The following is a 23,034-nucleotide window of genomic DNA, read 5'->3' on the forward strand; positions in this document are numbered from 1 at the left end:
TGTCTTACCACTTCATTACATGCTTTCAGAAGTGTATATACACATATTAGATATTCATATACTATATTTCAATTAAAATAGTTTCTTCACCTGTGTATTATATATGATCTGCCACAGAAGGTGCAAGGTCTTTTCACGGTTCCCATCAACAACATCTCGAGAAGTTATATCACCTGAAACAAAAATAAATAAAATTAAAAAAAAAAAAAAAAAAACACAAATCTCAATATTGTCCGATAGGTGTTTCAGCTTTTGAAAAAGTCAAGGCTAGGTCTATATTGTAATAGGCCTACATTTTTCTATGAGCCAAATACTTATTCTTGCTAGATGTAGCGATGGAAAGTTACAGCTTTCAAAACAAGAACTTAAATTCATTTTATTAAGGAATACTTAAATTCAAAAAGAGAAAAATCAAAAGAAATATTTAGATAATTCTTTTGATATTTTCTAAAAATTAATTATATTAATTTTTGGCTGAAAAAATTTCCTTACTGTTTAAACAAGGTTTCCTTTTTTCTTAATTATGAAAAATTTTGTGCATAAGCAGCTTCCAAGTGATTAAAAGTGTTTAGAAGAAATGAGATCAGACAATTTAAAACGAGTCACTCTTTAATATATTAGGAGGGAAGAATGCATCACACCACCATGAGTGTTATCTATTAACAGAATCAACTTTTTATAAAAAGTTTACGAACCATACAAATTTATAAACCAGTCTCGAACTTCTGATCATGTTATTACTATTCAAATGGTCACTGTTTCCTAGAATCTTTGTCCTCCCATAATTTATATTTACTTCCCAAGAAGGAGAATAACATATAAAGTTATAAAGCTTATCACCATGATCAATGTTTATAAAGCAGGTGGTGCATCATATCACATTGCCTTGTATTTCACTAATTTGAAATCGCTCTGTAAAAACTATAGTGCAAATTATTAGATTATGGTAATCTGAAAATCTGGCAATGACAGTTATCAAATGTTCTACATTACTTGACATTTATCTCAATATACTTTTGGCCTAAAATAACCTAAAATTTTTAATGTACAAGAACACATCTGTATGCCATTTACTTTATATTCCATCTGGTTATTATTTCTTCTTCTTCCTGTCCAGTATTAGGACTAGTGGCCTGCCTCTGTCTCTCCTTCCTCGGGGTTTGTAGTTTAGAATCTCCTTTGGATAGAGTGCATCCTCCATTCTCTCTACACGCTTGATCCATCTGTTTCTGTATGAGTTGATAAATTTCAGTACTGAAGTTATCTGCAGTTCTGTCAGGATGTTGCAATTTGCAGTTCTGTCAGGATGTTGCAAAGCCGAGAATTAGGGTTGAATTTGAAAGTGTCTGCAATTCTGCCCAGACACGATAGGAGGGAGTATATGATGAGAGCCTTGTCGATCAATTCAGCCTTGGAAAGATTGTGCAAGGCTCAAGGGGTAGAATTTTTTTCAGCCTGGACTGCACTTGTTAACAGGAGAGATTGCTTCTACAGGGACGGGATACACTTAAATAGAAAGGGTGCAAGAATATTTGCTGATGCTATCGAGGCAGTGTTAGGTGGGTCGGAAAACTGCTAGCTTGGGGGGAGACAAAGACCAATAGATTGACAGTAGCCACTGGCAGAGGTGAAAGAGATTCTTGCACTGCTTCTATTAGAATGAGCAGAAGCCTGAAAAACAAGATGCATGGTATTTCAGAGACTGCTGGGAGCCATTGCGGTACAAGTAAACACATGGGTTGTGTTAGGGTAGCTAAGAATAGAAACAGGTGCAGGTATACTTGCGTGTACACCAATGCTAGGAGTTTAGTAAATAAATTTGATGAATTTGAGGTATTGCTCAAAACATCGAAGGCAGATATTGTTGGGATATCAGAGACGTGGTGCCACACAGATATAAGGGATGCGGAACTGCAATTTGGGGAGTACAACGTCTACAGAAAGGACAGACAGGATAGGAAAGGGGGAGGTGTTATGCTATTAGTTAAGAAACACATAAAAACCAAGGAAGTAAAGCCAGTCGACATCGCTGGACAGTGCAGTGTGGAGTCAGTTTGGTGTGACATAAACATTGGGAGATCAAAATTGAGAGTAGGAGTGTGCTATAGGCCTAATGACTCTAATGAGTATAATAAGGAACTGTACAGGAAAATAGAGTGGGCCAGTAAATCAGAGTGTCTTATAATGGGAGATTTTAATTTCCCAGATATTGACTGGATTTTGGGGGCTGGTTACTCACACACTAGCAGGGCTTTTGTGGATTTATTGGATGATTGTTTTCTACATCAGCATGTTCGGGAGGCAACTAGAGGAAGTAATACTCTTGATTTGATTATCAGCAGTGATTCTTCATGCATTAAGAATCTGCAGATAAATGAACCACTAGGTGGCAGTGATCACAGTGTGCTGAAGTGGGATTTACTCAAAGAGGTAACTACCATTAGGGGTAAAGGGAAGGGTTATTGCTTCCGTAAAGGTGACTACGATGGACTGAGACAGTATTTAAATTCTATACAGTGGGACCAACTGATGATGTTACCAACAGCAAATTCAAAATGGGAAGCATTCAAAGAACTTATCTTGGAAGCTACTAGGCTTTACATACCAACTAAGAAATATTGTTCAGGGTTTAGGCCAAAATGGATGTCAGATGAACTAATGAGGCATATGGCAGAGAAGAAAAATGCATGGGATACATACAAATTAACACATGACACAGAAGCCTATGATAGATACAAGTTGATATGCAACCAAGTTACAAAGGAGGTTAGGCAGGCGAAGGTAGATTACGAGAAATCCTTGGCAAGGGATGCAAAGAAAAACAGCAAAGAGTTCTTTACTTATGTAAACTCTAGAAGGAAGGGGATGAATCAGATTGGTCCACTTGATATTGATGGGTCAAGTGTTGATGATCCTGCTCAGGTAGCTAACAAACTAAATGAATATTTTGCATCGACATTCACACATGAGGAGTTATTCAGCAAGGGGAATGCCAGAGGTGTATTCAACTCTAGCAGTAAGCTACAGAATCTTGAAATAACTGGGAGTAAAGTGGAGGAGAAACTGTTGAAGATAAACACAAGAAAGGCACCCGGGGTGGATGGGATCTATCCAGTTATATTAAAGGAGGCAGCAAAGGAAGTAAGCAAATCCTTAGCCATAATTATGAGAGCTTCCTTGGACTCAGGGGAGGTACCCATAGACTGGAAATGTGCAAATGTGACCCCAATTCACAAATGAGGATCAAAGGCTGACACAAGTAATTATAGACCTGTGAGCTTAACTTCTGTTCCAGGAAAATTAATGGAGGCACTGGTTAAAGAAGCACTGCAGGATCATTTAGACAAGACTTCAGTTATAGCTCAGACACAGCATGGTTTTGTTAAGGGGAAGTCTTGCCTGACCAACTTGATTGGATACTATGATGCAGTCACAAAAGAACTGGATGCAGGGAATAACTTTGATATTATATACTTGGATCTTAGAAAGGCTTTTGATACTGTTGCACATGGAAGACTGCTACACAAATTGGAGCAGTGTGACATTGGAGGCAAATTGCTGCTATGGATAAAGGGGTGGTTGAGGGGGAGAAGACAGAGAGTGGTAATCAATGGACACTGCTCATCGTGGACTGATGTTATTAGTGGAGTCCCTCAGGGCTCAGTGTTGGGTCCATTGTTGTTTTCTGTATTTATAAATGATATTGATGATGGTATATCGAGCTTAATGTCCAAGTTTGCAGACGATACAAAGGTTGGCAGGGTTGTCAAGGACACTACTGACACTATGCTGCTGCAACAGGATCTGGAAAGGTTGAGCAGATGGGCTGAGAGGTGGCAAATGAAGTTTAACATTGACAAATGTAAAGTACTACACATGGGAAACAGCAACCCCAGAGCAACGTATCAACTCTGTGGTACAACACTGACAGTGGTAGAGAATGAAAGGGACTTGGGGGTGGTTGTGCAGGCAGATATGAAGTTCTCTGAGCAGTGCAGATGGGCTGCAAGAGTAGCTCAAGGAGTATTGTCAATGATATACAGGAATTTTTCCAGCAGGGATAAGGAGGTGATTATTGTTATGAGGCCTCCAGACCTGTACTGTATACAGGTCTGGAGGCCTCATTTCAAGAAGGATGTAGAGTTGCTGGAACGAGTACAGAGAAGGGCAACAAGATTAGTGAATGGAACAAAGGGGTGTCCTTAAGAAAGAAAGGCTTAAGTTTTGCAAATTACAGTGTCTAGAGACTAGGCACCAGCGAGGTGATCTGATAGAGGTGAAAATTCATTTTCATTCCTGTGATCACGACAGTCGGTCGAAAAGCATTGTCAGCTTCAGGAAGGAAAATCGTTTTGAATATTTTCGTTAGATTCTTTTAATTGCGTTAATTTGAATTTTAATTGTTTTGAATTGATTTTGAATTGTGTTAAATTGATTATTTAATTATTTATAATTTACTTTAATTATTTATATTTTACTTTAATGTACCGGTAAGTTGTCGATTTTTTCGTTTTTTCTGTTTTAATTTCTGGAGGGTATCATACGGAAGTGTTCCACGTACTATATTGAGGTAAACTCCTCTTATTAATTTACTAATTTATCTGATAAAATAAAAAAATACATAAAACCATAAAGATCAAAATTAATAATAAAAGTGTACAGCTGTTTCAGAATTAGCTAAAAATTTTAATTTCTTCTTTTTGCTCTAGTGTCATACAGAACAGAAGAATCAACTCAACCACAATAACTACGCTTTTCAATAATTGTGTACGTCAGTCCTATTGGATATACTTTGTTGGAGCAATCTGAATTTTGCCAATGCCACCAGATTTACAATATATTATTACACGGTTTGTTGATAATTAAAATCTGTGCAAATTAAACGTGATTAACTTTCTTTATATAGTTAACTTATTAATTTCTTAATTCAGAAATGAACATGTGTGTGTTATGGAGGTTCAATGGTGCATAAGCTTCTGGGGCTATAGTGTATCTATTCATAGTGAAATGCTAAAAAACAATTCAGTTGTAATGACTTCATTTTAATTAAGGAGATCTTTCAGAATTTGTGATAAAGTCCAATTTTTTTCAGAAAAGAGAAAAATTCATTGATATTTGTTTCATCACCAATGACATTCTTTAATGTCATCGGTTCTCACAGATTTGTCAGTGAAGACAGGATGGACATCCTATCCTGTTGATACTGTGGGTAGTCAATTAGGATATGATAAATGTGCTGAACAGTGTGGACACTGAGGAGGATCCTTTCCTGTGAGTAGATGGAGGTGAGTCAGATATGTATGTCCTATTCGTGCCTGTGATAAGTAAATCTTCTCTTCATGCTGTTTTGGTGCTAGAGTGCCAAAGTTTTAGGTGCTGTTTCAACTGCAACTGGTAGAGTTTATTATTGGTTTGGGTGTGCCATAGACCTTTCCACTGAGCATGTCATGCTGTTTGTATGATGTGATTGTATCCAGAGGCTGGAACATGGACGGAGGTTAAATCAAAAGTTGATGGATTTTTAGCAGTTTTGTCAGACAGTTCATTCCTCTTTAACCCCGAATGTGCTGGGATCCAGCAAAAGGTCAATGATTGATGACATTTTTCAATTTGCAACAGGAGACTTCTGATTTGATTTAACACAGGGTGAGCCTTATAGGAGGAATTTTGCAATGCTGTAATTGAGCTGAGCGAGTCCATGTATACTATGTATTTTGCAGAAGAGTAGTGATTCAAGTTTTCTAAGGCTAATTTTATTGCATGGAGTTCTGCCGAAAAGCTACTATACTCAGGTGGAAGAGCAGTCGAAATGATTGCAGAAGGAAATACTGCCGCTGCTCCAATGGCTGAATGTGATTTGGAGCCATCAGTATATATTGGTAAAAAATCAGCATATTTCTGAATATGGTTCGCATGCAGTTATTTCACATTGATTATTGGTAGGCAATTATTTCAGCACTTGAAGATAAGTATAACAGGTTAATTGCGGAGTGGGGGGAGTCCAAGGTGGTTGAGAGTAATTAAATTACTTGCTGCCTGTTGAAAATAGGAACATTCCAACTCTGTGTTAATTCAATAAGGCATAAGCCTGCTGGTCTTATTTTAGTGGTTTTGTTTTGCTGCATATTTAAGAAGCAGAGTTTTTCTGCAGTGGTAAAGAGAGGACTCATTAGCTTCAATATATAAACTACGAGTAGGAGATGTCCTGAAAGCACCAAGTGCAAAAATGGACATGCGAACTCACTTAAATTATTCTTAACTAATCTAATTAGATTAATGAAATTACAGGTTAAACTAACTTTGTTTAAGATTCCTTAAACAAAGCAAATAGGTTGAAAACTGGCAACTGAGGTTTAACATTGATAAATGCATTTGGGTAGCAGCAATTCCAGAATAACATACCATTTGAGCAGCACTAAACAAGAAGTAGCCAAAGAAAAAGAACTAGAGATAATTTTATGGTTTGACAAGAAGTTGAGGTATGCAAACAGGCTACTAGAACAGTCCATGGGATTCTTTCAGTGATATACAGGAACTTTGAGTAGGGACAGAGAGGTAATTATCCTACTGTATAAATCAATGGTTAGGCTATATCTGAAGCCCAGTTATTAGTTGTCTCAAATATTACCCATTTCACTTACCCTAATTATTCATTCTAAGATGCTTTTACTCCAAAGGTGGTGACTGAGACTTCCTAATTTGAAATCTTGGGGTCTCCCCCTTCCTTTGGTTTAAATTATCTTATTCTGTAAAATTCATCTGTTGCTTCTATCATTGTCTCAGATCCACTCATAACTTGAAACTCTTCAATTTCCTTTCTTTGAAACTCTACTTTCTTCAGTCTAATTTTCAAATAGTGAGGTAACATTCCTTGGTGATTTTATTTGAAATGGTCAGGCTTTTAGATTGCTAATGACCTAACACAGCTTGCTTATTTACTTATCAAAATACCAGACAATCCCAATGCCTTGATCTTTTTCTCACAAACAAGGTCAATATTAGTGGTTTTCTAGGTAGCACAGATCACAATAACTTAGTGATGGTCTCTTCTCTAATGGAGACCATCTCTCTCATGGGCCAGTCTCATCCTTGCATTCCTCGGCATTACAAGAATGCAAAATGGGATGATTTGAAAGATTTCTATCCTTTTCCTTGACTGGATTACTGTTTTACTTCTGATCCCATGTTTATTCAGATTGTGGCAATCTCTTCTTGGTACCACTGGCAATGATGACCCATGGGTGTAGTATAACCAACAAGTTGCCAAAAGAAGAAGTGGTGGGCACCACAGACACCCTAACAGGACAAACAAACCACACCTGTGAGGAAACAGTAAATAATATCCTGAATACACTGTTTCTGGTGGATGACCAACCCCCCCTCTCTCAGGAACAAACATCTACCCTATAAAACCACCCTTCAAAATCAAACAACTAAACACCACAATAAATAGAACCAAAAAGAAAAGGTCACGGTCATAAACTAATTGAAAATGAAATGATCAAAAAAGTGGCTGAATTTTTCCTACCACCTCATACAGTTACATAATGACTGTTTAGCAAAGGGAACATTCCTCATTATCTGGAAATTAGGTAACCTCAAACTTATACTAAAAAACCCAGAGAACCTCCAAATGATCCTAAATCCTATAGGCATACTTCATTGCTGCCAGTATCGTTCTCAAGAACTAATAGCAGATATCCGTAATGCAGAAAAGTGTTATTTTCTCACACTACATGAAATCTTTTACACCATAAAATCATCTTTTTTCGAAACCTTAATTTCAAATAAATATTAGAAAGGCTAATCCTATTCCATCTGGAGACCCATTACCTTAATTCAAGCCTTCAGTAGTACAAACAATTTGGCTTTAAGCATGGATATTCCATGCTGAAGTTGCTAGGAATAACATCCTTCCTGTTGCAAACACTACCCAGAAAAAAATACCTTCTGGCCAAGCATACTCAGAAGATTAAGACAGAATGGAATGTCTCAAAATCTATATAACTATGTCAGACTATCTTAGCAATAGACAGGTAACATAAAAAACCTGCTGCCAAAGTATTTCATGTATTGTAACCCAAGGATGCCCCTGGGGTTCAGTTCTAGGTCTTTGGAACCTGGTTCTGGATGAGTTCCTGGGGATGGATTATGGCTATGCAGACAAGATTATCTGCAAAGATGACCATGTTTTGCTTGTGAAGGCCAACAATAGAAGCAGCTTAGAACAACAAGCAAATCATTCTCTAAATATCCTGCAGGCCTGGGTGAAAACATCTTTGGCAGCAGTTACTACATTTTCAAACTGAAGCAAACCCAATTGGTAATAAAATTTTCTTACGGAAATTATGCAAATGATGTCACTTCTTAAATGGCAGTAACGATGTTAACTCCATCACTAACGTTAATTCGGTAAAGTAGGAGGTGTGGGAATAAAACATTACATCATTCAAATCAAGAAACGGAAATGACGTTAACCAACCCGAGACCAAACACGAATGAGCTTGGCTTGGGTACAAATAGCCCAAAATGTTTGAAATAACAATTCATTTAGATTATTTGTACCCAGTCTGAGGGTTAGGCCATGGTGCGTGCGGGCCTCTAGTATACATGGTTATGGTTAGTAGTTATACTGTATAGTATAACTACTAATATACTATATAGTTAGTATAACTACTAACCATATACTGTATAGTAGTATATGATTAGTAGTCAAGAACATAGTTTGTTATGTTTTGTTATTTGGTTTTTAGGAGCATTAGCAACTAAGGCCATATTGCTCCGGGATATGCGGTGGTCATTCCCTGACCTTTCCCATCCTCCGTATTTGGTGGTGACAGGCTCGAACCCCGGTTTAATCAAGAAGCGTGTGCTATGCACTGCTGCTCCTTCCAACCTGGCTACGGAGGAGCCTTCAGGAACATAGTAGTATATAGTTAACTATGAATAGGAGTATATAGTGGTATACGCTTAGCAGTTATACGCCTAAAACTAGCAATGTATAGCATATAGTTTTTACTATTAACTTTAACATTAACTGGCTAATACTTAACTGCTAACTATTACTAGTTAATTTTAGCAGTAATAACTTATATTTTAGCAATAAATAGACTCGTACACCAACCATGAAAATATAAGTATTTTACTGTAACTAAAATATTTACAAATAAAATAAAATAAATAGCTACAAAAACTGCTATTATATTAAATTATGCACATTGTAAAAAACATTAAAACTATGATGAAATCCTTGCGATAAAATACACTAAAATAAACCGGATTAAAAGCAATAAAAATCTGGAGCTTTCGGAAGCATTGGCTTCCTTCCTCAGCAGTAACAAAACTTCCTGAAGCATGTCCTTATATAACAGGCTCACGGTGCTTACACACACATGGTTCAGTCGCATGGTCTGAACTGGAAGTGGAAAAGGATCGGGAACGTGTCAAGCAAAACCGTTCATCCGTACTTAGGATGATAGTTTCAAACAGAGGATGCATACGCATACCTCTGTCCCTATTCATAATATTGTGGTCGGATGAACATATTCTTAGGCTCTCGAGCCATTTACGGTTCCAGAACTCATACGCTCGATCCACAATAACCGCATCCTCTGGGAAGATTTGATGCTGCTTCTCCCAAAAATGTTCAGCCACAGCAGACTTATTGTAATCAGAAGTTTTTATAGCTTTTGCCTGTTCCCCCAGACGATCTTTGAGCCGTCATTTTGTCTCGCCCACATAACATTCCCCACAATCCGGGCATTTTATCCTGTATACTACTCCACTACTCAGGTCCTTTGCTATTGGGTCTTTTACCTGAGACAACACTGTGTGCAACCTCCGCCCGGGAAGCTGCACACAGTGTGTGCAGCTTCCCGGGTGGAGATCTGTAGTCTCTCAATGTAGCCTATATTTCTGAGAATGATGAGGGAGGGGGGGTTGTAATATTATCAGTGTAAAGGTATAAATCCACAGTTTTCAAAATTATTTAGGAGACATGATTTATTCTTATTGCAAATAACATGGCACTAAGCACAAAACCTTGTGGGATTCCTTCCTTTCAGACAAGTTTTAGAGGGAGAGCTTGCTGACAGGGAACTTGATTGAAAGGATCCGTACCGAAGGAAGTTTTGGAGTATGGTAAGCAGCATTTCAGGTCAAGTGAATGTATATTTTGTGATAGCATTGTCAGTCAACATTAACTTCTATGGGAGAGGTGAAGTTTGGTTGTGTTGCTACACAAGACAATACAGTTAACGTTGATTGACGATGATATTAGGTGTTACCTGATCAAGATCATAAATATTTGATCTTGATCAGGTAACAACTTATATATATACACCAAATCATACAAAAAGTTTGGCATACAGCAGGAGTAAAAATTATAAAAATAATCAATGCATAACGATGCATAAATAATAATACATAAATAATTGATGATTTGTGCATTTTTAACATGGCAACTAGTTATTCAAATCGCAACATGTTCAAAGTTTTCACTAAAGATGCTAAATTATCACATCAAGCAAATTATCAACGTTTACTTAAAACTTGGTGTTAATAATCCAACTGACTCTGTAATACTGTACTGACTGTAATACTGTAAATATATTAACTTATATACACTACAACACATAAATAATTAAATTTATATACGCCGCTGTAAATATTTCCATTTGAAAAATCCAATCACACAGTACTGAATGGTCTGTCCCTTGCCACAGAAACAGTCTTCCGTGCACATTAATAATACACTTGAAACTAGGTAAATAGGTTGCTTCCATAGCCTCAACTGACTCACGATGCTTCACAAAGCATAGATCATTTAAAATGCCAAGCCCTTCTCAATGTAGAGCATGTGATGAGATGTTCATTTCTAATGAATGCACTCCTGTTGTTTGATTTGGCTTTAATCATGGAATTCAAGGATGGTTAATGTTTCCAGAATCCAAATTGATTGTTGCTAATCAGGTTGTGGGACTGAAAGTACCAGGTAAGACAATAATAAACCATTCATTTTTTTCTAGGATTTTGCTCAGGCAGCTACTAAAAGAAATTAGTCTATAGTTGAAAGAGGTGGAATAATTTGTTCTTGGTCTGGGGATTATCAGTATGAACAGCACAAGAGTTGGGAATGTGTATTCACTAAAGACCTGATTGAAAAGGGTCAGCAGTGAGGAAAATGATTTTTGATCTAAATGTTGAAACATTATATAATATACCAAGTTAGCGCCAGCAACACTGTTCTTTGATGTGGACAGTAATCGCTACATTTAAAAAATTGTAATGATTGATTATAAAGTAAAGAATGTATGTTGATGAAATTTAGTTTGGACATCTCAGTTACAGGTTTAGTCTTTCAAAATGATTTATTACATGAAGGGGCAAGCAATTCAGAAAATATGGCTCTTTGGGTATTTGCTCTCTCTGATAAAGAAGAACTTCTATCCATTCCAATTAAGCAGCAGAGTGTCTAATAGAAGAAATTTGCCATTTAATTGTTTTATTTTTCTCCAGATTATTCTGACATCAGTGTGTTTACTGACCGAGGAAGCAAATTTATTTCAACAGTCTTTTGGCTTTCCTTTGATACAGTGGACTTTTGGCCCTAAGTTGCTTAAAGTTTATAAAATTGGAAGTGGCTGGGTGCTTACGGAACAGGTTCCATCTGTTGTTTTTCTCTTTTTTAGCATTGCTGCAGTCTTCATTCTACCAAAAATTTATGTGGCAATGCTTTCTTAACTGATATTGGAATGGCGACAGTTGCCACTGTTAATTTGAATTGTGATGTGCTCAGTAACTTTGTCAGAAGACCAGGAATGAATGATGTGATCATCAAAAGATGACAGAAGTGCTGTTTTTATCCAGTCAGCTTTTTTTTTTTTTTATCAGTTTTTATCCAAAATTTTCCTTTGAAAATTTCCACTTTGTTGAATTTTCTGTCAGTAAGGAGAAGGATGTTTTGAGTTCTATATATTAGCAGATAATGATCACTGTTGAGAAGGTTGAAAAAACTGCCCAGTCTATACTTGGAAAGGGGGTCAGAAGGCAAATGGAGTAATCTATGCAGAGGGAGATCACGTAGTAAGATAAATATAAGTAGGAGAACCAGTATTTAATGTCAGATTCTGTCTGTCCATCAGAATTTCCACAAGCTGTCCTTGTCTGTCTGCAGTGAGAGAATTCCGTGATGGATGGTGTGTACTGAAGTAATCTAATAAGCAAATGGAGATGGTAATTGTAGTACAAGGTCTTTGAAATTCTGAATGGTATCTGGGTTACTGGGTGAAAGACAACTGGACAAATTTTAGAGTAATACTAGTTACTATACATATAGCAAAAACTTCTAGGGAGCTCTGCAGAGGAATGTGCTTGGAAAGGACCCTTGGATCAAAGAGTGGGTACTTCTCTGGGGGCACTTATTAGATCTATCTTGCCTAAAGAGTATAATTTTTACTGAAGGGGAGACTTGAAGTTTCAAACTTGTTTCTTGTAAGGAGATGCCAATAGAACTATACAGGTGGATTAGCTCATAGATGTCACTGATGTTGCTGTGCAAACCTCTACAATTTCATTGAATGATATTCATCATTTAGTTCTAGATATAGGTGCACAAAGAATGGGAATCAAGATATTTAAAAAATTACAAATGGAAGAAAATAAAAATTGAGGATTAATTAAATTAAAGAAGAAACATGGAGAAAACATCACCCTTCACTATGGAATGCAGAAACAACAGAAGATAGTAGGGAGATCCCCTCAGAAGAAAAAAACAGAGGAAAACTATGGGCACAATAAACCTAGAAGAACTACAATATGCCATTCAGAAGTCCAAGAACAGGAAGAGTCAGGAATAGATAATGTGTAGAACTGTTTAAATATAATAGAAAACCAATTTAGGAAAGATTACTCACACTGTCTAATAATAGTAGTAAAATAAGAGGAGTTTACCTCAATATAGTGCGTAGAACACTTCCATATGATACCCTCCAGAAATTAAAACGGAAAAAACGAAAAAATCGTCAACTTACCGGTACATTAGAGTAAAATATAAATAATTAAATAATCAATTTAACACAATTCAAATCAATTTTCATTCCTGTGATCACAACATACGGTCGTAAAGCGTTGTCAGCTTCAGGAAGGAAAATCGTTTTGAATATTTTCGTTAGATTCTTTTAATTGCGTTAATTTGATTTTTAATTGTTTTACATTGATTTGAATTGTGTTAAATTGATTATTTAATTATTTATATTTTACTCTAATGTACTGGTAAGTTGACGATTTTTTCGTTTTTTCCGTTTTAATTTCTGGAGGGTATCATACGGAAGTGTTCTATGCACTATATTGAGGTAAACTCATTATTTTACTAATATTATTATCAACGTAGAACATATTGAGTAGTACAGCTCTGATTCATACTATCTAACTGTTTAATAATGGAAATTTAAATGAATACAAAAAAATTGGCAAATAGGACTGGTAATCAGCATACATAAAAAGGACCAAAAAATAACTGAGAATTACAGAGGAATCATGTTATTATCAACGGCATCAAAACTATGTGCAAATATATTAAAGAACAAACTGAAAAATACACAGAAGAATACCTTTAAGAATAACAGTATGGTTCCAGAAAAGGAAGAGAATGCACACATGCAATCTTCACTTTGTAACAAATAATCGAAAAGAGAAGAGAACAAAATTTACCAACGTACTTATTATTCATTGATTATGAAAAGGCTTACAATAGTTTGAATCGAGAAAGCCTATGGACAATTTTAGAAAATGATAACATATCCCAGGAACTAATAAATGCAATAAGATATATATAGACACAAAAATTAGCGTAAAATACATGAATGGACACGTTTCAGAACCTATATCAACAAACAAGGGTGTATGACAAGTTTGTGGATTATCACCAACCTATTTGATATTTATATTAACAAAATATTGCAGGAATGGAAAAAAAATATTATATGTTAATATAAATATCAAACCTATTTGATATTTATATTAACAAAATATTGCAGGAAGGGAAAAACATTTATAACAGATGGAATTCAGTAATCCAACAACAAAATTAACACAATTCTATATGCTGATGATTGAGTTCTTCTGGCCAAATCAGAGGAGGAATTACAAGTATTACTGCACAGTTTAAATATAGTAGCAAAGAACTATAATTTAAACATACTATTGGGATTAACAAGACTAGATCACCAAAGAAACACAGATATAAGCAAAAGACTAAAACACCTCCAAAATAGAAGAAATACAAAATTATCAGTTAAAATAGAAAGGACAAGTAAAGAGAATGAGTAGGCAGAGACTACCAAAATTAGCAACAAATTACAAACCTACTGAAAAAGAAACGGGGCAAATGAGACTGACCGACCAGTTCTTTGAAGAGAGTTAATGGTACAGGCTTCGTAAGCCTAAAATCCACTAAGTTCAAGAAAAAGAAGTTATAAATATAGAAGTTGAATCAGTCTGCTTTTTAGAGGTAATCTGCTTGTGGCAATCAATTTTGGTTTTGATTTTCTTTATTTGAAAAAACAGGATGTGCATCCATGTCATCTGCATGGATCTAAAGAGTATTGTCAAGGCTTGAATTGTCAGTGGTATCCATAGAGGTTTCAGTTATCTTCTTCCTCAGTGTTCATGCTTTCTACTTGGACTGATTGTACAGAGGCTGCACAGTAGAGTAGGTAGTAATGTGATTAGCATGTTCTATCAGCTGACTGATTCTTGAACTGTTAAGTAGGTGAGAGCAGTGATCTAACCCATTTAGAAATTGAAATTTGGTGGGACTTGTATCAGAAGAGACATGATGCTTAAGGAGTGGAATAATGCAATCATAATTTTGCTGTATAAGAAAGGAGATAAATCAGAAACTGGAAATTGCAGACCAATTAGCTTGTTGTCCCACATCTACAAGTTGTTTGGAAGGGTCATTAATAACAGATTAGAAAGAATACTTGATGAAAATCAACTGAGCAAGCTAGCTTTAGAACAGGATTCTCAACTATGATCACCTTCACATAATATCACAGCTAATGGAAAAAGTAAATGAATATAAAACACCATTATGCATGGCATTTATGCATCATGAAAAGGCATTTGACTCCATACAGTCATAAGGAAATGTTTTGAGCACTGGAAAGGCAAGGCATAGACATCCCATACATTATGATTTTGAAGAAAATATATGAGAATGCTACCTCCTTTATTAGACTCAAAGACAGTAGCAAATTTAAAATTGCTAAAGGAGTTCAACAAGGGACACAATATCTCCGAAATTGTTTAATGCTGCCCTTGAAGGAGCTTCCAGAGGATTGGACTAGTCACAGAAAGGAGTCAATGTGAATGGAGAGTACCCGAACCATTTATGATTTGCAAATGTTATTTGATCATAAGTCATGATTCCAAAGAATTACAAGAATATCTTAATCAGTTATGCTGCAGAGTTAGTAAGGATTTTGGACTAAAGATGGCTAAAACAAAAGTAACGATGAACAAGTATGCCACAGAAAGGGATATAATCACTGAAGAAGCAGTAATTGAAAAGGTGGATTCATATATATACCTGGGACAAGTCATTAGCCAAGTCGCAAGTCAATAATGATAAATGGCTGGAAGTCTCAAGCAAAGAATAAATTTTGGATGGATAGCATTCAGGAAATATAGGCAATATCCCAATTTCTTCAAACAGGCCTCTGAGGTTGGGTATATTCATACTGTGGATTTTAGTGTTTTGCACCAACCTTACGTAGAAATAAAAACACAAAGGAAACTGGACTTTTAATAACTGTGTTTATAATAAATTATAATAACCTGTATTTACAATAAATTTAACTTTACGATAAACTATACATATAAAATATTAAAATCTGCTACATTAAGAACAATAAAATGCATTAAAATATACTAAGTTAAAAGCGATAAAAAACCATAGCTTTCAAAGGCTCCAGCCTTCTTCTTCAGCGGTATTTTCTTATTCTGCAGTACATCTTTAAATATCAGCAGGTTCGTGGTACTCATCACGTGTTTCATTCTCACGTGTTCCGTTCTCTTGCGTTGTGGAACCGGAAGTGGCTCGAGCGGGAGTCATACGGAACCGTTCATCCCTTCTGAGGATAGTGGCCTCAAAGAGGGGATGAATCCGCGTACCTCTATCTCTATTAATGTTGATTGTAGAACAGATCCGCAAACTCTCGAGCCACTTACGGTCCCAGAACTTATGCGCCCGATTGGTGATGATAGCATCGTCCAGGGAGATCTGGTGCTGCTTCTCCCAAAAATGTTCGGCCACGGCGGACTTGCCATACTCCGCATTTCTTATTGCCTTAGTGTGTTCCCCCAGACGATCTTTGAGACGGCGTTTTGTTTCCCCTACATAACATTCCCCACAATCAGGGCATCTAATGCTATATACGACCCCACTTGTGTTCTCTTTTTGAATGGGGTCCTTAACCTGAGACACGATTGTGTGCAGCCTCCGCCCCGGAAGCTGCACACAACGTGTCTGGTACTTTCTTAGTATTCTAGCTATATGATCAGTCAGACCCGGATAATAGGGAATGTATGCAGTGGATGTTGGTGTAAAAGACTCGCCTCTCCTCTGGTTTCCTTTAACATATTTTTCTATAATCCTCTGGGGGTAACCACATTTTGCAAGATCCGTCGTGACACGTTCATACTCTAACTTCCTATCATCGGAGGTACTGCAATGTGATTTTGCTCTATCAACTAATGCTCTTATCACACTGTTCCTATGATGGTTGGTCTGAGCTGAACTGTAGTGCGAATACTGCCCTTTACACATGGATTTCCTATATACCTTAGTCTTTAGCTGTCGGTCTTCCCTACAAACCAACACATCTAGGAACGGCAAAACTCTTCCTTCTTCTGCCTCCGATGTAAATTGTATGAATGGGGAGAAGCCATTTAAGATGTTCAACACCTGATCTTCACTCCCCTTCCGAATGATTGAAAACGTATCATCTACGTACCTTTTCCAGGGGCGCATAGGGAGAACACTAACATTAAATATTCTGGCCTCGAGCTCCTCCATAGCTAAATTAGCTATAATTGCGCTAATGGGGGAGCCCATGGCTGTACCATTAACCTGCTTATACATAGTATTGTCAAACACCATAGTGGTGCTTGAGAGGCATAACTCTATTCCTTTCCCAATATCCTCTAGCTTTAGTTGTGTTCTAGTATTTAGGGTGGTGTCCCTCCGTAATGCCATGTGTGCACACCACACCCCATGGTCAATCGGAATACATGTAAATACCGATTTCACGTCGAAAGATATCATGATTTCATTCTCTTCTATGCGTTGGCTTCTAATAAAATGCACAAAATCTTTACTATCTTTAATACTATATTCGGAAAGTCCCCACTAGTGGAGATAATAATTTTGCTAAGAAACCAGAAAGTGCATAGGTTGGACTGCCTATAAATGCTCGAGCCACTTCCGGTTCCACAACGCAAGAGAACGGAACACGTGAGAATGAAACACGTGATGAGTACCACGAACCTGCTGATATTTAAAGATGTACTGCAGAATAAGAAAATACCGCTGAAGAAGAAGGCTGGAGCCTTTGAAAGCTATGGTTTTTTATCGCTTTTAACTTAGTATATTTTAATGCATTTTATTGTTCTTAATGTAGCAGATTTTAATATTTTATATGTATAGTTTATCGTAAAGTTAAATTTATTGTAAATACAGGTTATTATAATTTATTATAAACACAGTTATTAAAAGTCCAGTTTCCTTTGTGTTTTTATTTCTACGTAAGGTTGGTGCAAAACACTAAAATCCACAGTATGAATATACCCAACCTCAGAGGCCTGTTTGAAGAATTATTTCGATGTTATGGCCGTCCAATTGTGCAGTACGTCAGAGAATTTCAGAGGCATAGTATTAGGGAGGCTAAACATGAACAACATTTGAGGTTTGCCCATCGATGTAAGACGCATAATCTCATACCACGAGGCTTTCAAACAAAGCTACCCTTTGAAGATGAACGATTATTTAATATTACCAAGTGGTATCAAAAGAAGATCCTCAATATATGGATCGAAAAATTGCATAACAATTTATACCACATTAGGAGAGGCAAAAGACAGTGCTTTGATAAGATAAGTGACAAGTTGACTCCGATGCACTTAGCAGGAGTGATTAGTGTGGTGGCAACTAAAGCAAAACAAATTTCGGACAGTTATAGACGGAGACAAATGGGGAAGTTTGACAGGCTTAGAGAACAAACCAAGCTTAGGGGCAATAGTGATAGCACTACCAAGGATTTTGTGGTGAATATGAGTAATAAACAACTAACTAAAGAGCAGTTGGAGGTTCTAAATTTAGGACCGAAATTTAACATGGTGCCGCCCAGATTACCCGTTGCAGAAATAGCAATGGGCGTGGAAAGGGCTATAAACAAATTTCCCGAAGTTATAGATAATGAAATTCAAGTAAAAGTAGCAGCTATCCTCAGTCAAGCTAGAAATGCCCCCTCCAATCTTAGTGTGAAGCAAAAATTAGCGCTAAGAAGCCTTAAACAAGATGATAGCATTGTAGTCCTACCCGCGGACAAAGGCAGAGCAACGGTGGTTCTTGATAAGGAAGCATATAGAAATAAAGCATTAGATTTATTGGAAGATCAGATAACCTATAAGGTTATTCAGAAAAGTCCACTTCTTAGTTTGGAACGACAAGTGAACAGAATGGTACAGGGTTGGCTTAAGTCTAACAAAATTTCTAAGGAACAATATTGGATGCTGCATGCTACAGGTAGCCAAATGCCAAGATTTTATGGCTTGCCCAAAATTCATAAAACAGATGTGCCACTTAGACCCATAGTCTCAATTATAGGCAGTCCAACCTATGCACTTTCTGGTTTCTTAGCCAAATTATTATCTCCACTAGTGGGACTTTCCGAATATAGTATTAAAGATAGTAAAGATTTTGTGCATTTTATTAGAAGCCAACGCATAGAAGAGAATGAAATCATGACATCTTTCGACGTGAAATCGCTATTTACATGTATTCCGATTGACCATGGGGTGTGGTGTGCACACATGGCATTACGGAGGGACACCACCCTAAATACTAGAACACAACTAAAGCTAGAGGATATTGGGAAAGGAATAGAGTTATGCCTCTCAAGCACCACTATGGTGTTTGACAATACTATGTATAAGCAGGTTAATGGTACAGCCATGGGCTCCCCCATTAGCGCAATTATAGCTAAGTTAGCTATGGTGGAGCTCGAGGCCAGAATATTTAATGTTAGTGTTCTCCCTATGCGCCCCTGGAAAAGGTACGTAGATGATACGTTTTCAATCATTCGGAAGGGGAGTGAAGATCAGGTGTTGAACATCTTAAATGGCTTCTCCCCATTCATACAATTTACATCGGAGGCAGAAGAAGGAAGAGTTTTGCCGTTCCTAGATGTGTTGGTTTGTAGGGAAGACCGACAGCTAAAGACTAAGGTATATAGGAAATCCATGTGTAAAGGGCAGTATTCGCACTACAGTTCAGCTCAGACCAACCATCATAGGAACAGTGTGATAAGAGCATTAGTTGATAGAGCAAAATCACATTGCAGTACCTCCGATGATAGGAAGTTAGAGTATGAACGTGTCACGACGGATCTTGCAAAATGTGGTTACTCCCAGAGGATTATAGAAAAATATGTTAAAGGAAACCAGAGGAGAGGCGAGTCTTTTACACCAACATCCACTGCATACATTCCCTATTATCCGGGTCTGACTGATCATATAGCTAGAATACTAAGAAAGTACCAGACACGTTGTGTGCAGCTTCCGGGGCGGAGGCTGCACACAATCGTGTCTCAGGTTAAGGACCCCATTCAAAAAGAGAACACAAGTGGGGTCGTATATAGCATTAGATGCCCGGATTGTGGGGAATGTTATGTAGGGGAAACAAAACGCCGTCTCAAAGATCGTCTGGGGGAACACACTAAGGCAATAAGAAATGCGGAGTATGGCAAGTCCGCCGTGGCCGAACATTTTTGGGAGAAGCAGCACCAGATCTCCCTGGACGATGCTATCATCACCAATCGGGCGCATAAGTTCTGGGACCGTAAGTGGCTCGAGAGTTTGCGGATCTGTTCTACAATCAACATTAATAGAGATAGAGGTACGCGGATTCATCCCCTCTTTGAGGCCACTATCCTCAGAAGGGATGAACGGTTCCGTATGACTCCCGCTCGAGCCACTTCCGGTTCCACAACGCAAGAGAACGGAACACGTGAGAATGAAACACGTGATGAGTACCACGAACCTGCTGATATTTAAAGATGTACTGCAGAATAAGAAAATACCGCTGAAGAAGAAGGCTGGAGCCTTTGAAAGCTATGGTTTTTTATCGCTTTTAACTTAGTATATTTTAATGCATTTTATTGTTCTTAATGTAGCAGATTTTAATATTTTATATGTATAGTTTATCGTAAAGTTAAATTTATTGTAAATACAGGTTATTATAATTTATTATAAACACAGTTATTAAAAGTCCAGTTTCCTTTGTGTTTTTATTTCTACGTAAGGTTGGTGCAAAACACTAAAATCCACAGTAAGAATATCCCAATTTGTCTGAAACGTAAAATAATGAACCCATATATACTCCCCACCATGACTCATGGAAGTGAAACTTGGCACTCACCAAAAGAGAAGCTGAAACCACACAAGGAATGGTATGAATTATTTTAGGAATCAAACTAATTGTTGGATAAGAAGAGAAACACATGGATTAGGCAACAAACACAAATAAAGGACATTCTTATCAAAAACTAAAGAATTGAAATGGAAATACAGGACACATAGCTCGAAGACATGATGACAGATGGACTAAGAAAATAACAGAATGGTACCTAAAAGAAAACCTGGAAGACAACAATGGAGATGGACGGATAAAATTCAAGAGTTTGTAGGCAGTAAATGGATGGCCATTTCACAAAACAGAAGGAACTGGAAAGTTGCTGGAGAAGCCTTCATCCTGCAGTGCATTGAAAATGGATGATGGTGTGTCAGACTGAGCTAATACTGAGCATTGAGAGATTTCAGTTCAAGTTGAAGAGAGATTTCAATGTATGTACATTTTGGCATATTCTATTGCAACAGCTTTCTCACTTCTAGGTATGAAAGTTTCTATTCAATTTTGTAATTCTGGATTTTTACTCAAATTTCCATTAGATGGTTGCCTTTGCAGTTTGGACAATGTGAAGACTAGGCATTACATTCTGCTTGAGGATGCTCTCCAGATCCACAGTTTCGGCATACTGAGTCTACTCTGCAAACCATTCAAGAGTGTCCACATTTCTGACCCTTTTTAACATCTTATGGGGATTATTAAAGGACATATGCGACAGTTCAAGTATCTCACTTTTACTGATAATGGAAGTATTTGTGTACAGAAGGCAAGTACAACATTGTGAGTGGGAATGAGCTCACCATCTTTTCCCAGCATAATTCTTTTTGCTTGTGTTGCTTTCTGCTGATGTAGTTTTTGGTCTGCCATTCATTAGATCCCACTCTGAAATGATACCTTTGGCAACATTCAGTGTAGCATAAGGGGATACCTTGACTGGAATTCCATCAAATAAGACAGGTTTCAGTAGGGACTGTGTTTGTGATTTATGGTTTTGACCAGCAGATCACTAGATTTAAGCCTAGGAACAATTTCTGGCAAACAAACTATGCTTTCTAGGCATTCTTGGAGGTAAAATGTTGATAAACTGCCTATGTGCTGCTTGGAGTGCATTACAAAGGAAAGAGCAATGTTCCATTTCAAGAGATTGTCTTCAGTATTTTTGATTGAAAAGGTCACTACCAAGTTGAAGTAACTCCATGGAAGGAGTTGGTTGGTGGAAAGTGACCATAACCTATGTTTTGCACCATTAGGCCCTGGGGCTGGACTTGACCACCTTTCCATGAGCTTCAACCGTGGCAAGGCTCATGGAAAGGTAGAAAATTTCCAATTTGCCATTAAAACAAGACAATGTGCTTGTTGGCAGTGCAATGTTGTGAAACTATAAGTGTCACTGATAACAGTTTGTCATGCCTCATATTATAATATGCGTATTTGTATGCATATTAAAATATGAGCATATTTTAGCTGATTATAATCATTAGCATATTTGTACAGCCAACTCCACTGATAATTATCAATGGAGTTGGCTGTACAAATATGGTAATGAGCAACATCTTGTTGCATCCAAGTGCATAAAAAATCTCCCTGTACAACCTGAATCTCATTATATTTGGTGGCAAGGATAGTATACCAGCATGTAGATATACATATTGTATGATGTCTAGTACATTATCAAAAATAAGGTGAAACCGAAAATCCAGATTCTTCTTTTGGTGCAGTTATACCTTAGGCCTAAAGCAGTTATTGAACCAATCCATTAACAATTAGGAAGTACCCCTAAGTTCTTGTTAGCTTTCCAAAAGACTACCAAATATATACATATATATATATATATATATATATATATATATTTTTTTTTTAGTGCATGGTAATTAGTAACACACACCAACATGGGTTTGACCATGAATTCTCCTGTGGCATTGTCACATAGAACAGTTATGCAATATTTGGCTGCTTTGAAGTCAGGTGCTATTCCCCGACCCCTCCAATTTAAAATAATGAAGATTAACTAACTGTATCTTAGAGTTACTTTTGAACTGTACAATCATTATCTTTTTTCCAATTATCATACATCTTTTAATAGTAGTATAAAAAAAAAAAAAAAAAAACAAGCAATTTTTAATAGCCTCTTTCACAATTTCTTCTCACAAAACAGTTTGGACCATCAGGTTAATATGTTTGAATTTCTTAATAATGCATGTTTTTGTATTATAACAAAATTAATGTTCTGCAAATGTGAGCATTATATACTAAGAAGAATAAAACCAATTTTTTTCCACTAAAAGAGATATGAGGGCATTCAATAAGTTATCTTCCTTGACTGTAAATTTGATGTATGAAAAACT

The 23,034-nt window shown here is 36.9% G+C and overlaps 1 protein-coding gene across 1 annotated transcript in view; it reads right to left on the reverse strand.

Moving 5' to 3' along the window:
• The window catches only part of LOC150089540 (abnormal spindle-like microcephaly-associated protein homolog), a 309,620-nt gene that overhangs the window by 153,418 nt on the left and 133,168 nt on the right, over positions 1-23,034 (reverse strand). The window contains exon 8 of the mRNA XM_090390020.1: positions 91-173. Coding sequence (XP_090246146.1) covers positions 91-173 — 83 coding nt within the window. The remainder of the gene's footprint in view (positions 1-90; positions 174-23,034) is intronic.

Source organism: Mastigoproctus giganteus, chromosome 2 (genome assembly GCF_048544385.1).
Source record: "Mastigoproctus giganteus isolate SK-2022 chromosome 2, ASM4854438v1, whole genome shotgun sequence".
Classification (NCBI taxonomy): Eukaryota; Metazoa; Arthropoda; class Arachnida; order Uropygi; family Thelyphonidae; genus Mastigoproctus; species Mastigoproctus giganteus.